Source organism: Antechinus flavipes, chromosome 1 (assembly GCF_016432865.1).
Source record: "Antechinus flavipes isolate AdamAnt ecotype Samford, QLD, Australia chromosome 1, AdamAnt_v2, whole genome shotgun sequence".
In the NCBI taxonomy this organism is placed as follows: Eukaryota; Metazoa; Chordata; class Mammalia; order Dasyuromorphia; family Dasyuridae; genus Antechinus; species Antechinus flavipes.
In genome coordinates, this window is record NC_067398.1 from 402,868,246 (window position 1) to 402,882,937 (window position 14,692).

Genomic DNA, 14,692 nt, shown 5'->3' on the forward strand with positions numbered 1-14,692 from the left:
TGTTTAAACTTTTGACAATATGGATACTTTTACTTCTTATTAGCTACTAACTCAAGGGGAAAAAACAATCACCATGGGTGAATAATTTGTTCCAGTTAGATGATGACCTGGTCTTATTTTATGTAAGAAATGCCAATCTTTCTTCATCCAAATGTTTCTTTCTAGGTCCCTTATAGAACCCAATGCTCACGTATGAGTTTCTGATATGATAACATGAGTTAATAATCAACAACAGAGGAAGAATAGTTGATTTTTATTGCTCTTAGTTCATGGCTCATTTCCCTCAATTTGTCCATTCTATCCATCAATTCTCCCCCATAGTTTCCCCGAGTTTCTGGTTTGCAGAGATTCATTTTCGCTATTACTCCAATTCTAAAACCTGAGTCTCATCACTCCATGAGGAAGAGCTACGTTTCTTTCCCTTAAATCTTTTGATTCATGACACAGGAGGGTGGCAGAGATGCCAGGGAGAGATCTAAACAAGGGCCACTGATGGTATCTGATAGAGCTATTAGAAATCACAAGGAACCATAGAGAGTACTGTGATTAAAGCAGGTGGGAATGGTGGTGGCCAAAGAACTTGGAGTTCTGTGAGTTAAGGTTTCAGGATCAGCTGGTAGAAGCAATTCTGTTTTCCTCTGTCAGCTTCCAAAATTAACACTGCAGAGCTGGATGGGAGCTCTGAGACCAGCTGCTCCATCCCTTTCAATTTGTAAATGAGGAAATAGGCTTAGTAAGTCATTTTGTTCAGGACCATATCACTAGAGAATAGAATGTAAGTTTCTTGAGGACAGGGAACATTTTAAGTATCTCCAACTGCTTCTCCAAACATGTCTCATACATGACAATTTAAAATTTATATGTCAAAATTAATTGAGTACAGAAAACATTCAAGCTCCTTCACCGACTGATCTCATAACAGATGTCCTCACTAGATATTTGTCTCTATGGTCCTTTAACAAAGAAATGCATGATTAGTTGTTTAACACATGTTCTGATGATGGTGGTGGTGGTAAAATTAATGGCTAAGGCATCCATTGATTCTAGGGGCAATAATTTTTTCTGTGGCTTTCATAAAAAAGGATAAGCTGTGTCAATGTTTAAATCTGCAGGGCTGTCAAATGTCTTGCCTTACACATGCTAACAAAATACTATAGAAATTCACTAAGCAACCTTGACCTACTGCTAACTAGCTTAAATACAAAATGTGCAAGCTCAGCTCATTAGAAGCAAAGCTAGACAGCTAGTCATTAGCTAACTTGTGTCCTTCCTATAACAAGATACAGAGATATTGCCAGTTTTATGATTGCAAAAAGCTATTTAATTCACAAGACCTACTTCTGTTCTTATTTAGAAATATATATCCTTTTGGGTCTGAAAATATAATTATAACCTTTCTCGGGCAAGTCAGTAATTTACAAAAGTATTTGATGTACTGTTTCCAAATATTGGAAATATAGTTGAATTCTAGTTTCTAACTTTTAGGGCAGCTAGAAGGTAAAATGCATAGCATGCCAGGCCTGGAGTAAATAAGACTCCTCTTTCTAAGTTCAAATATGGTCTCAGATACTTACTAGTTGTGTGAGCCGGGGCAATTCATTTAACCCTGTTTACCTCAGGTTCCTCATTTGAAAAACGAGATGGAGAAGAAAATGACAAACCACTTCAGTATCTTTGCCAAGAAAACCCCCAAAGGAGATATGAAGAGTCAGACATGATTGAAAAATGATTAAATAATAATAAATAACTTTTAACTCTTACAGATGACTGACAAATCCAAAATCATTGCACTTATAATTTAAAGTCCATTTGCTAGATTTTGTTTTGGTATAAGATTGACGAATGTGATTTCAGATTCATGGGATATATTTTCTCACCTTGCTTATATGTTTCCATCAGTGATAAGAACTTTGAGAAAAATAAAAACCTTTAATCTGCTTTCAAAACATCCAGATTTTAAAAGTGAGAAAACTAATCCATCATTTAGTTATTTCCTTTCTATAGCCCTAAACTTTCAGCAGCACTTGTCTTTGCTACCCAAATACAATAGCATTTTTATGAGCTATTAAAACAATGCATAATCAAATAGTTTACTGTATACTTTATTGTCTCAATCATTCATGTATTTCTCCTCAACAAGATTATTAGTCTTTTGTGAGCACACACAGTGCCTTATACACCAACCAAAGTTAAGAACTCAAAAAGCCAGAATGTACTATAAAAACCCCAGTATGTCAAAAAAAAATCTATAGCATTAGTTATAGAGGAGCTAAACACGAATTATCAACTATTTAGATATAGTTCTAATAATTTTGGTTATCTCAATCCTTAGGCATAGTAGATTATAAGAAGGAAGTTGAAAATAAAGGAAGTAACAAGAAATAATACAGCTCTTATATCAAGAAAGGAGACAACTATAAAAAGCATATCTTCAAACATAATAGTCCATCTCATGCAGAGAAAAACATACCTCAATAGCGCTGGGCCTGAGAGCACAGCATATTCACACTGATGAATCTAAGTCATCAGGAACATTTAAATTATGTTCTGTAGCTTTACAGATATAAATATATAGTTTTCAGGTTGTAGGAAAAATATGCAGTATAACTTAGGAAGAAGCAACATGGCATAGTGGAGAGAGTGCTGCACTTGAAGTCAAGAATGTCAATTACAACCCTACCTCAGAAAGACACTTCTTAGAAGTTACTCTGGAAAAATACATTTAACTTCTTTATGCCTCAGTTTCCTCAGCTGGAATAATATTCTGAGAGACATCTAAGGCCTCTAAAGTCCTTTTCAGTTCAGATTCTATAATCCTTTGAAAATTCCTATTAAAATTATTAAGACAAATTGATTGTGGTATTTTAAAAGAGGTATTTTCAACTACCTAAAAAAAATTAAAAACATCCTCTCCTTTTTCCCAGGAGGTTAGAGATGCCAAAAGTTACTGATAACAGCAGTTGCTTTTGGAAGTTGCTTTGCTTTGTTTTAAGGGACAAGTATGAGAATAAGGCAGTATATCAAGAAATGACTTTAGCATAAAAAAGAAAGAGTAAATAAAATAAATTTAAAAATTTTCATATAGATGAACAATAAAGAATGTCTTCCTAGAATGTTTTTGTCCCCATCACACTTAGCACAATGTCAGGCACAAAACAGGTATTAAATTAATACCTGATGATTTTTTTTCATTTTTACTTCAGATGCTTCATGAAGATAGAGCCTTAATTACTCCCCAATATGTTATACAGGGGTCCTCAAACTTTTTAAATAGGGGGCCAGTTCATTGTCCCTCAGACTGTTGGAGGGCGGGACTATAGTAAAAACAAAAACTTTATTTTGTGGGCCTTTAAGTAAAGAAACTTCATAGCTCTGGGTGAGGGGGATAAATGTCCTCAGTTGCCACATCTGGCCCGTGGGCCATAGTTTGAGGACCCCTGTATGTATTAGCATAATATATATTATATATGTTAATAAGGCACATTAACTCTTTCAGGCCAAGTATGTGCTTTTAAACACTCGAAAGAAGTAGATTTTTCAGGCCAAAATGAACGGGCAGCCTTTTTCCTAATCAGAGAAGTAGCCAAATAATTTTCAAATAGCACAAAACTAGACATATCTCCCTATCTGAACACAGTGCCATAAATTATATCACACTGTCCTGAAAAAAAATTTGTTTCACCAAAAATTAAAATTATTGACAGAACATTAGACACTGGTAAGACTATATTTCAATAGTAATTCAAATTTTCAAAATATTTTCTTGAAAAAATATGCTTAAAAAAAAGTAGTATTTTGAGGAAATAAGGCTAAAGTTAATCTTCAAATAACTTTCTATTTCCAAAGCAAATGACACTTAAAAATAGTCTATTACTTCAGCTATCTTTATACCCATCAGTCTATTTACAGAAAAATAGAAAGACCCAATATTAAGCTTAGTTTTTATCTGATAAACACTGTTGCAAATGTACTTGTTAAAATATGGGCCTCAAAGAAAAGTATGACCTCATTTCTTTTCACCAGTTTTCATGAATGAGGAAATAAACCAGGGAGCTTATTATTATTATTATTATTATTATTATTATTATTGCATGTGAATGGAATTCCTACTATTCTTTATTCTTTTTATTGGAAGTCCAGGCATTGGGTAAGGAAGAGCCAACCTATTCATTATTCTGGGTCTGTGATACCACAGCCCTTGGAATCCCTCTATTGTAGAATCCAGAGAAGTAAAACAGGTATATCTGCAGACAAACATACACACAAACACACATACAAAGCATTTTTGAAAAATATGTGGTAGAAAAATGGCAACTGAACTGGTCTTTTTGAGTTGTTAGGTTGGAAGAACAGTAAAAGTATTCACTGGTGAAAAGTGGTCTTTGAACACAAGGAGAAAACACAAGCCTGACCAGTGTTTGGTGTTTAGAATAACAGGACAGCATTATTCAGGTAAAGAACAGAAGAACCCACTATTTTTCTTCTATTCCCCAGTCCTATTCTATATATAGTTCTAACTGGTTATCAAGGAAGTCCTGACATTGCATTCCTCTCCAACCCACCAAGTCTGGGGGATAGCCAAAGATTTTTTTAGTAATAGAAGTTCTTACAGAGTAAAAGGAGTGAATTTAAAAGGGCAAAAAAGTCACTGATCTGTAGAACTGCCAACAGATGTATCACGAGGTATGTTATATCCTACTCGATATTCCCTCCATGACTAAAGAAGGGAACTGTAGGAACCTAGGACAAGAGAGGACATCTTAATTGAATTTTATTTCAGTGCTTGACATACCCCAAATCAAATCAACAAGCATACAATGAGATTTGACTGTAGGTGCCAGAACTCTGCTAAGGGTTGGGGGCAGCTCACAACTTTTCTGAGAGACCCTCAGCTAGTTGGTTATGGTTAGTCCCATACTACCAGGGAATTTTGCTTGATAGCATCAATCTCCTACTTCAAATGAACCTTTCCACTCTCCTCCCTTTTTAATTCTGTCTTCCATGAAGAAGTACAATAAGTCCCTCTTATACTAAACATTTTTTTCAAATCCTTTAAGACATTTTGTTAATGGCCACTTTTTAGTCATCTCCCCTTCTGGTGACATGTGTTCCTTAGAATTTATTTTACAAAATTAAAAGGTCATCCAATCCAACTCTGTCATTTCAGAAAGAAGAAAATTGACAACCAGGGAGAAGGAATGAAGTATCCAAAGCCACCCAAGTAGTCACTGCCAAAGGCAAGATTTGAACCTACAGCTTTATACTTCAGAAGAAGTGTTTCTTTAGCCACACTACATTGTGCCTTAACTTTTTCTCCAAGATCCTTCTTAAATTGTGAAAAACCAATGGCACTTTAATAAGATAATAACAATATAATATGTTATATATAATATAACTTCACTATTAAAGATTATAACAGAAAAGACATTATAGTCTTTGTTGATTATATACATCTATATGTGTCAGAATACAATTACACAAGCCACCCACATACTAATAAGCATAATTTTCAAAATGTCAAATTAGCCCTGCCCAAATTCAAGGAATCATTTAGAATTACCCAAAGCAATAGAAATATTAACATATTCTCAAAGATAACTAATAACATAATTGCCACAGTTTTCCTTGATTTAAGTTACCAGGGCAAATTAATACCCAAGTAGAAAATATCTTCATTTTTCTCTCATAAACTACTCTTTGAACTTTTCTAGAGACAATGTGGCAAAGTGAAAGAGTTGGCCTTGGAGACAAAGGGCCATGGTTTCATGACCCACCATGAACACAAATTATTCTGAGACCCCATACAAATTATATAATCTCAGTTCTGAGCAACTCAATAAGCTTATCCATGGCAGAGGAAATGCAATGGCTAAAGGAAGTTTCCTTATCTAAGAGTACCCTTTATCAAGAAATCAAGAGGCCTACACCTTATTTCTTCCAAAGTCACCCCAGAAAAGTAGAAATTTTCCTTGTTCTGCAGTTATCTTTTAAATTATTCCTTTGTCTATTTTGCTTGCTTTAAAATTGTGATAGGCATTTGCATTATGTTTTTTTTCTAATTTGTTTACAAAATCACCTTGTGACCTGAGTAGTATAAGTCCTGCTATGCTCTTTCCCTCATCTTATAAAGAAATGACAACTTGGAGAGATTAAGTGACCTAACATAGGTCATCTGCTTATATACTGCATCCTATATGCTCTTAATGTATAAATACATTATACTGCCTTCTTTAAAACTTTGCTTGGTTTTAATTGGTACTAAAATTTAGGGAAAGGACATTGCATAAAGATATTTTCAGAAAATCATTTCACATGTGAACACTTTTCTATATCAGCACCATATCAACAATAATAATAATATTTAGCAGGTATGTGCCAAGCTTTGTGCTAAGTGTTTCATAAATAAATATTACTCATTTGATCCTCAAACAATTCTGGGAGATAGGTACTATTATCCAAATTTTTTATTTGCAGAAACTGAAGTAAACAAAAATTCAGTAACTTGGTCCAGTAAGTTTCTGTGCCAGAGAATAGACTTGAATTCTAGTGTTCCTGATTCCAGAACCAGCATTCTACCTACTGTGCCACCTAGTTATCTTCTTAGCTATTATTAGCTATGTTCAACTTATAATTCCATATGACTTTGAAATTATTTCACTATAAGAAATATTCATTTTTTATCACTTCACATGTTTTGCTTTTATTCTTACCCTAATCAAAGTCTGTAGTTACCAAATTTTAAAATAAAACTAAAAAGATGCAATTAGGAGGATAATTTAGTTGGTAAAAATAGATGTCCTGTCATGGGCTCTTTTCCAACAAATATTTTGTCCTACAAAAGCCTTCCCAGGATTCTCCTGAACCTGCTGAATCCTTTGGATTCAAAATAGTGAAGTCTATTAGATTTGTAACTGGACCGGGAATCAAGAAGTCTCAGAGACAACTCTAGATTTAAAATGGATCTTGGCTAGGCCATGGTCAGTCAGTAAATGCTTATTAAGTGCCTACTAGGCCCAGTGCTGTGTACCAGGGATGTGATGAAGAAAGGCAAATGACAGTGTCTCCTTTCAATGAATTCACAATTTAGCAAGAGAGACAACATGAAAAGAACTATGTACAAATATATATGTGTATGTGTATACACACATAAATACATTTATATATGTGTGTGTAGTATATGTATGTATATTTGGGTATATGTACATATACATACACATATGTACACAGATGTGAGATAAATTGTAGCTAATCATAGCTTCATGATGCCTCGATCTAGAAAATGAGGACAAAAACACTAACTGCTTCCTACATGATTTCTATAATTGCTATAAGAGTTGTTGAGCAACTAAGAGATAAACAAAATGTCATTAGGTTATTATGAGGCTCCTAATGGAAATATTTTTCTCATTGTCAGCTCACTTATAATATCTGGTCCTTCTCCTACACACACATTCTGCTTTATGTAATTGTAATTTGTGCACAAACTTTATTCCCTTTGCTAGATTTTAAGTTCCTTAAAGGTCAGGGATTATTTGTTTTAAAAATTGATTTATGACCTAAGACTTAACGAAGGTCTTTTTCCAAATCTGATATTCAATAATTTAACTGTTTAGCTAACAAGCACACTAGATAGAGCATTAGCATACAATCAGAATTATCTTGAGTTTTTTTTACTAGTTAAAAGGAACTGGGTAAGTCCCTTAAATCTCAATTTTCTCACCTGTAAAATGAGTTGGAGAAGGAAATGGCAAGTCATTCATGTTTTTGCCAAGAAAACCCCAAATGGCATCACAAAATCAGACACATCTGAAAACAATATATATGCAATCTCATATATTAGTATACTTATTTTAAATATTTTTAATTCAGATGATCATCTTATTCAAACATTTTGGGGGAAAAGTTTAAAATTTTAATATTAGTAATATTTTTTTAAAATCAATATTGTATTGTTATGTACAATGTGAAATATAATAATAAAAGAAAGGTTAAAGAAAGGGTTCAATACCAGTCCCATGATATTTTTATTTTCTCCTAAATTATACTATAGTTATTTCCATAGTATTAATTTGAGATATATACTCCCTTTATTATTAATGCTTACATAAGAGATTAAGAAATATATGCATATTTACTATTAGGTATTTCTTCTTGGCCCAGATATACCATTAATACACTTACAATAATTATTTATAGGTCCTTTACAAAGTCACATGAATACAACTTGCCCTGATCACAATAGTATTACATGTAAATTGATTTATATTTTTAAAGTCCAACTCATATATAATCTGCAGCAGCCAAAAAAGTTCTTAGTAATATTTTTTCAAAGCCTTAAGAAAATTTTAAAAAAAAACATTTTAAGTAGCCTATGTATTCTCATTAAGTCATAGGCTTAAATAAGCCAATAAAATATTTTATTGTTAGTTATGATTTTGCATTTCCTGATCAGCATTAAAGCATTTGTGGTCACAATGCAGGGTCAAGAAGAATGTGGAGTAGAAGTCCACACTTTGAACATGAATTAATTTGAAATACGCATCATTACACTTATATGATTCTCCCCATGCCCACTCTTCTACATCGACCCATTTTTAGTTAATATTTATGTTTGTCAATCAGCTTAGAACTTGATGATAGAAGTAGCTGTGCATTTGCAGATGTCATTTAAAAATAGGCAGTTTGAAATAGCTCCAATTTCCCCTCTGAAAGCAAGGGGTAGATAGTGAAGATTATGATGGTCCTGATTTTAGTCTGTCTTAGAATGCTTTAAATAATTGTAAAATGTTCTCCTAGTTATCCATATGGCTACTCTGCAGTTGTCCCACTTCCCCTTGACAATGGAGTAGCAATGTACCTCCCTTCCCCTTCATTGCTCCTTCATCCCCCATTTTGCAAAAACAATTATCAACTGACACCAAAAGGCAAATCACGTTTTTGTAAACCTAATGATTTTCCTTTCCTGCCTGAACTCCTATCTCTGCGATAATATCATCAGAACAAAGTAATTCTTTTCTTGAGCACACCAGAGTTTAAGTTGCAATCATCCCAAACCAACATTTGATTATAGCAGCTGCCTGTTTTTCTGGAAGTTCTCCTTATTACCCAAGTATAGGCCTGTCTTCAGATTGCTAGAATTTTAATAATGAATTTGTATTATAATTCTTATTCAGATAAGACACTTACACAATTGGCTTATATCTGGCCTATGCTGATCTTCCTTAGTCCTTTGGTCTTAGGAAGATCACTTCTCACATGTTAGAACAGCCTTTTATTAGATTAAGGTAGTCATGAGGCAAAGACAGTATCATGCTTCAACTAATTTTATTCTACTATACTGCCTCTTTAAAAAATCACTTAGTGCTCCTAGGGAAATTATAAGGAATATATTTTTTAAAAATATTAAAAATTGTAGTTTGAGCTTTAGCATGTTTGAAAAACTCAGAAGAGAAGCTAAGAGAATAAAAATTCCAGGTAAATAAACAATATACAATTCTGCCAAGGTTATAACGCTCTAAATTTAGGGTTTAATAACTGACAAAAACATAAGAAATAGACAAAGGTGTCAATTAATTATCAAAGAAGCCAATAAATATTTTATGAGAATGAGCCAGAAGATGAGGGAAGGGATCTGGAAAGAAGAGAAAAACAATGATTTACCAAACAAAATAGCAGCTGTTCCCTATACTCCTCTATCATATACAAGTAAAGAGACCATAGAATAAAAGCATAATTAGAATAAATTTTTAAAATAAATCTCAAAATTTCCATCTATAAACTTTAACTGCTAAGGCAGGTTGGGTCCAGGAGCATTTGATGTTTTAAATGTAAATGCCTTCCAAAGAGGAAACTGAAGCAAATTTTCCCTTGGGCCGCATCACTGAAAGTCTACAGCTTTATGCAGATGCAATGAATCAAAAGTATTGTGAAAACTGGGAAGCTAATGCAAGCAGCCTGCTATCGTTTGAAGGTTAACACTTGAGCCTTAGGTTTCACCTTAAGTGTTCTGAAAACGAGTGCACTTCTTAATACAAAGTGCATCCACACGTTTTAGGTGTCCAGATAAAACAAGTATTCTTTAGGAAATATATTTTAATAAAATGACCACTAAGAGTCCTATTTGTAGTAAAGCTGACATTTAAAAAAGAATTCTTTGAATGAAATAGCATTTCAAGAATCAAAAAGCCCCTCGCTACTTCAACTCACAAAATTCTATCTAGCATTAGACTCAGCAGAATAAGTTGGTTCCCTATCAGGGGTTCCAACGGGCGCAGGTACCCATCCACTGGCTGCTGAGGAGGCTGCAGCACTATATTTGCAATGACGCCACATGGAGAAAAGAGGAATGGGTGAAAAAAAAAAGCGAAATTATTTTAAGAGGAGCAGAAAAAACAAAGATAGGAATTCTGCATCCCACTACTACGACGCAAAAAGTGACCAAAGGTAAACTTAAGCAGTACCTATCTTGGCTATAAGTAATCCTTTCCTACTTAAAAAATATCAGTTCCACTTGGGATATTAACTTGCAAAATTACAACAGAAAGCTGTCCCTATCACCCTTAGATAAATACAAATACAACAGTATTAGCCTTTGAAAACTAGTTTTTAATTAAGATACAGATCAGTGGGTTATATAACCATAAATTACATAATCTTCCTGTGCACTGAAAACCTTTCCCTTTATATATTAAGTGTTCGACATTCATCGGAGAATTGAAAAAGTCTAATGAATAATAATAATATTTTTTAAAGGACAGTAAACAAGATCATCCTTTTTAAGTGAGTAACAAAATCAATCACATAACATCCAGGTTAAAAAGACACAAAACAGGGAGAAAGGTCTTTGCTCCAACAAATGAAAATTTGCATGGTAACTATCCGCTAAGTATGAGTTTGTGAATATACCTGTGTTATATTGAATCTTCCTTAGTTTTCTCTTTGTAAATATCTCTTTTCAGGCTCTCTACTAACTATAGGCAAACTCAGATCTGTATATCTGAATTAAGAAATAAATCCCCAAGGGCAAAGACTGCTAAAAGAGGACCAAATGCAAAACAGGTGTGCCACCTGGGACTGTCCAATTTCTGAGGAAGGGGAAAGAGGGGTGGGTGGGAGGTGGGGTGGCGGTGTACTACCTGAACCTGCGTGCCTTGGAGCTTGTATGGATCTCAAAAGACAGCTCAAGAAGCAGCGTTTAGATATATTATCCTACTTATATATTCGAGCGGAGGGTTGCATTTATCTGAGGGGAATGAGGGAGAAGGGGCCGCGCTGCTCGCTGTGAGTTTACCTGCTCCCCGAAGTCGATGGCTATGTTGGTGATGCCCAGAGGTACCAGGAACCGGATAAGGGGCCAGTAGTGAGTGAGCGCTGGAAATTTCACCATAGTCCCAGCTGTGTGGTGACCCCACACACATCTGCCGCAGCAAAGAGACTCTGCAGGAAGGTGAGGGAAGAGGAGGAAATGAAAAACAGGAGAGCAAAAGATATATAATAATAGTAGTAGTAAATAAATAAAAGGGAGGACGAAGAGAGAGAGCGAGCGAGAGAGGATGGGTGGAGAGGATCTGAGCTCAGGAGATGAAGCAGCGCCGAGGGGCAGCTCTCCTCTGCTGCTCCCCGCTCTGGGCCGCCTGGTGTTGTTCTAGCAAGAAATCCAAAAGATCAAGTCCATCCCCGCTGCCCTCCCACACAACAATGATCTGCCGGGAAAAAAAGAGGAGGGACAGCGGCGGCGGCGGCGGCGGCGGCACCCCCACCACCAGCAGCAATTTCTGCTGACAGCTTCTCCATTATAAGAGCTCTGGGGCCCGGAAATAAATAAATAACCGCGTGCACGAGGCTCCACCGCCACCACGCAGAGGAAATGTGGGGCGCAAACAAAAACAAGCCAGCCCCGGCCCGGAGCTGGGGCCGGCCAGGGCCGCCTTCCTCTCTCTCCTCTCCCTCCTCGTCCTCCTCCTCTCTTTCTCTCTTTCTCCTCCTCCTCCTCTTCCACCTCCTCTTCCTCCGCGGGGATACGTGGGGGGCTCTCTCGGCTCGGGCGTCGCTGCAGCTGCTGGAAGCTGCGGGTCCCGCGCCGAGCACCTCTGGCCGCTGTCACCGAGCTGCCTGTGCCGCCGCCTCCGCCGCTGCCGCCCCGGGAGGGCTGGGCCCGGGAGCCTCCAGCGCCTGGGGCCCGGAGGTTTCTCTTTTGCGAGCTGGGGACCCCCCCGCCGCCGCCACCATCATCACCACCTCCTCCACCTCCTCCACCGGCTCGGTGCGTGCGTCTGCCTGGTCTCTCGCTGGCTCGCTAGCTCTCTCCGGCTGGAAACACGTGGGCTTTGACACACCGAGGTGTGTGTGTGTGTGTGTGTGCGTGTGCGCGCGTGTGTGCGTGTGTGTGTGTGTGCGCGTGTGTGCGTGTGTAGTGTGCTTGTGTGTGTCGCTACCGCCAGACAACCAAGCGGAGAGCCAGCTAGGGAGGAGTGGGAGGGAGGAAAGGGGAAAGAAAGCGAAGTCATCTCACTGCTCCTCCTAATGCCCGAGCCGGGCCACCGCAGCTCTCCGGCTGGTGTGCCAAAGGCTCCTTAGCTGCTTGCTGGAGGGAGGGGAGGGTGCCCCGACTTGACTCCTGGGCGCTTCGCTGACTAGGCTACGGAGAAGTTTCACTGGGCCTCTCTGTTCCTTCCCTAGTATGGATGAGAGATGAGAGAGAAACACAGAGACAGACAGAGACACGGAGAGAGACTGAAAGGGGGACGGGAAGGAAGAACCCAAGCCCTCCAGAGACGATTTTCAGACCTGCATTTGGCTGGGCCAGGTGGAAGAAATACTAGAGAACTAGATACTAAGATGCTAAAAGAAATTGGGGTGGGGGGAGAGCGAGGAAATGGAGAAAGATATTTTTTAATAAGTTATCCAGTATATTATGAGTCACTCCATTTTACAAGTATTTTTTAAGTCCTACTTGGTGCCAAACTCTGCTAGGGGCCAATAGGAAAATTAACAAAAACAAGATAGCCTCTCTCTTTTTAGGAGGTTACCTTATGTTTACTTAGTTGTACACATACAAAACGGTAAATGAAATTATTTTACACAGATGCATTAATGCACTGCTGATGGAGATGTGAATGGGTCCAATTTTTCTAGTAATAAACAAAGTAGCTTTATCCAAAGGATTCTAGCGCTAGCTAGAATATACCCCAAAAAGGTCAGAAAGGTCCCATAAAGAGTAAATATTTATAGCAGTACTGTTTATAATAAAAACTGGACACAAAGTGAATGCCTCTCTAAATAGGAATAATCAATCTTGTCATGAAGCTAATGACATGTTATTGTGCTGTAAGAAATGATGGATACAAGTAGCAGCCCTCTAGGCAAGTGAGCAGGTTATGTAGCACAACAGGACCCTACCCAGTGATCCCACCTCCAGCATAAGCCACCAGGTAAAGCTTTAATCGCATTGCTGATCTGCAGTGAAGTGCACCCTATCCCCCTCCCAACAGCAATACCTGCCTGTGGGGCCTACCAGCAGAGACCCTGTTTCCATAGCAAAATGGCCTCAAAGTCCCACCCCTGGGGCAGAGGGTAGCAACAAGAGCTCTCCTCCAGGACTTGCCACAGGAAAGATTTTGTTATCATAGCAGTCTAGCTGCAAGACACAACCCCTAGAGCATTCTGCAGCTAAACTCAAGGGAAGTCAACAGGGAGGCGTTGTGTCTCTCCACCTCCCCCATTCCCAGCTATAAACCAGAAGGGAAGTCTATATTTCAGGGAAAGCAACAGTCAAGCCCTGAAGCTTAGTGAAAGCCTGCAGTAAGACCCAGAGCTCCAATACAAAAAGTTTGGGACAGTGCAAGACCAGGCCTCAACTCTTACATAAAAATACCAAGTCACAAAAAAGGTAGAAAAAATGAGCAAAAAGTAAGTAACAATAACCCAAAGAACTTCATATCAAAAGTTACAATGGTGGTAAAGAGGATCAAGGCATAAACTTATAAGAGGACAGTAATATCACTACATGTGAAGTATCAAAGAAAAATGTAATTTGGTTTCAGGTCCCAAAATAATTCCTGAAATATCTTAAAAGGGATTTTAAAAAAGCAATTAGAGAAGAAAAGAAAAATTGGGGAAATGAGGAAATGCAAGAGAATCATGAACAAAATTTTACTGAGGAAAACATCTCCTAAAAAATACAATTAGCCAAATAGAAATGGAAGTACTTGGATATAGAAACCTACCTTACCCTATAAGTAAAAAATGAGGATAGTAGAAGGGTGGAATGATTAAAAGGAAGAGTATAATGGGGAAGGTAATCAGAAGTAAAATAGTTATGAGGAGGAAAAGAATAGGGGAGTAAGAGAGGGGGATAAATAAAAAAAAAACAGCATGAAGGAAAATATACAGGTATCATAATTGTTAATGTCAATGGGATAATTTCACCCATAAAATAGAAATAGATAGCAGAATGGATTGAAAACCAGAATCTTTATAAGAAACATGTTTGTTTGTTTCTTTGTTGTTTTTTGGTGAGGCAATTGGGTTTAAGTGACTTATCTAGGGTCACAGTTAATAAGTACTAAATATCTGAGGTTAGATTTGAACTCAGGTCCTCCTGACATCAAGGCTAATACTCAGAAGAAACACATTTGAGGCATTATTTAATTATTATAATTTTCTATCTCTGTTTTAATTCTTCCTGGTTTGG

The 14,692-nt window shown here is 37.2% G+C and overlaps 1 protein-coding gene across 2 annotated transcripts in view; it reads right to left on the bottom strand.

Moving 5' to 3' along the window:
* Nucleotides 1–12,355, bottom strand: part of ANKH (ANKH inorganic pyrophosphate transport regulator) — a 150,120-nt gene extending 137,765 nt beyond the window's left edge. Inside the window, exons 1-2 of one of the 2 annotated variants that reach the window (XM_051969863.1) lie at nt 11,999–12,355; nt 11,291–11,436 (exon numbers count right to left, since the gene is read on the bottom strand). In XM_051969863.1, coding sequence (XP_051825823.1) covers nt 11,291–11,386 — 96 coding nt within the window. In that variant the 5' untranslated portion in view covers nt 11,387–11,436; nt 11,999–12,355. The other variant, XM_051969862.1, reaches the window with a different exon arrangement.
* Nucleotides 12,356–14,692: the final 2,337 nt, after the last annotated feature.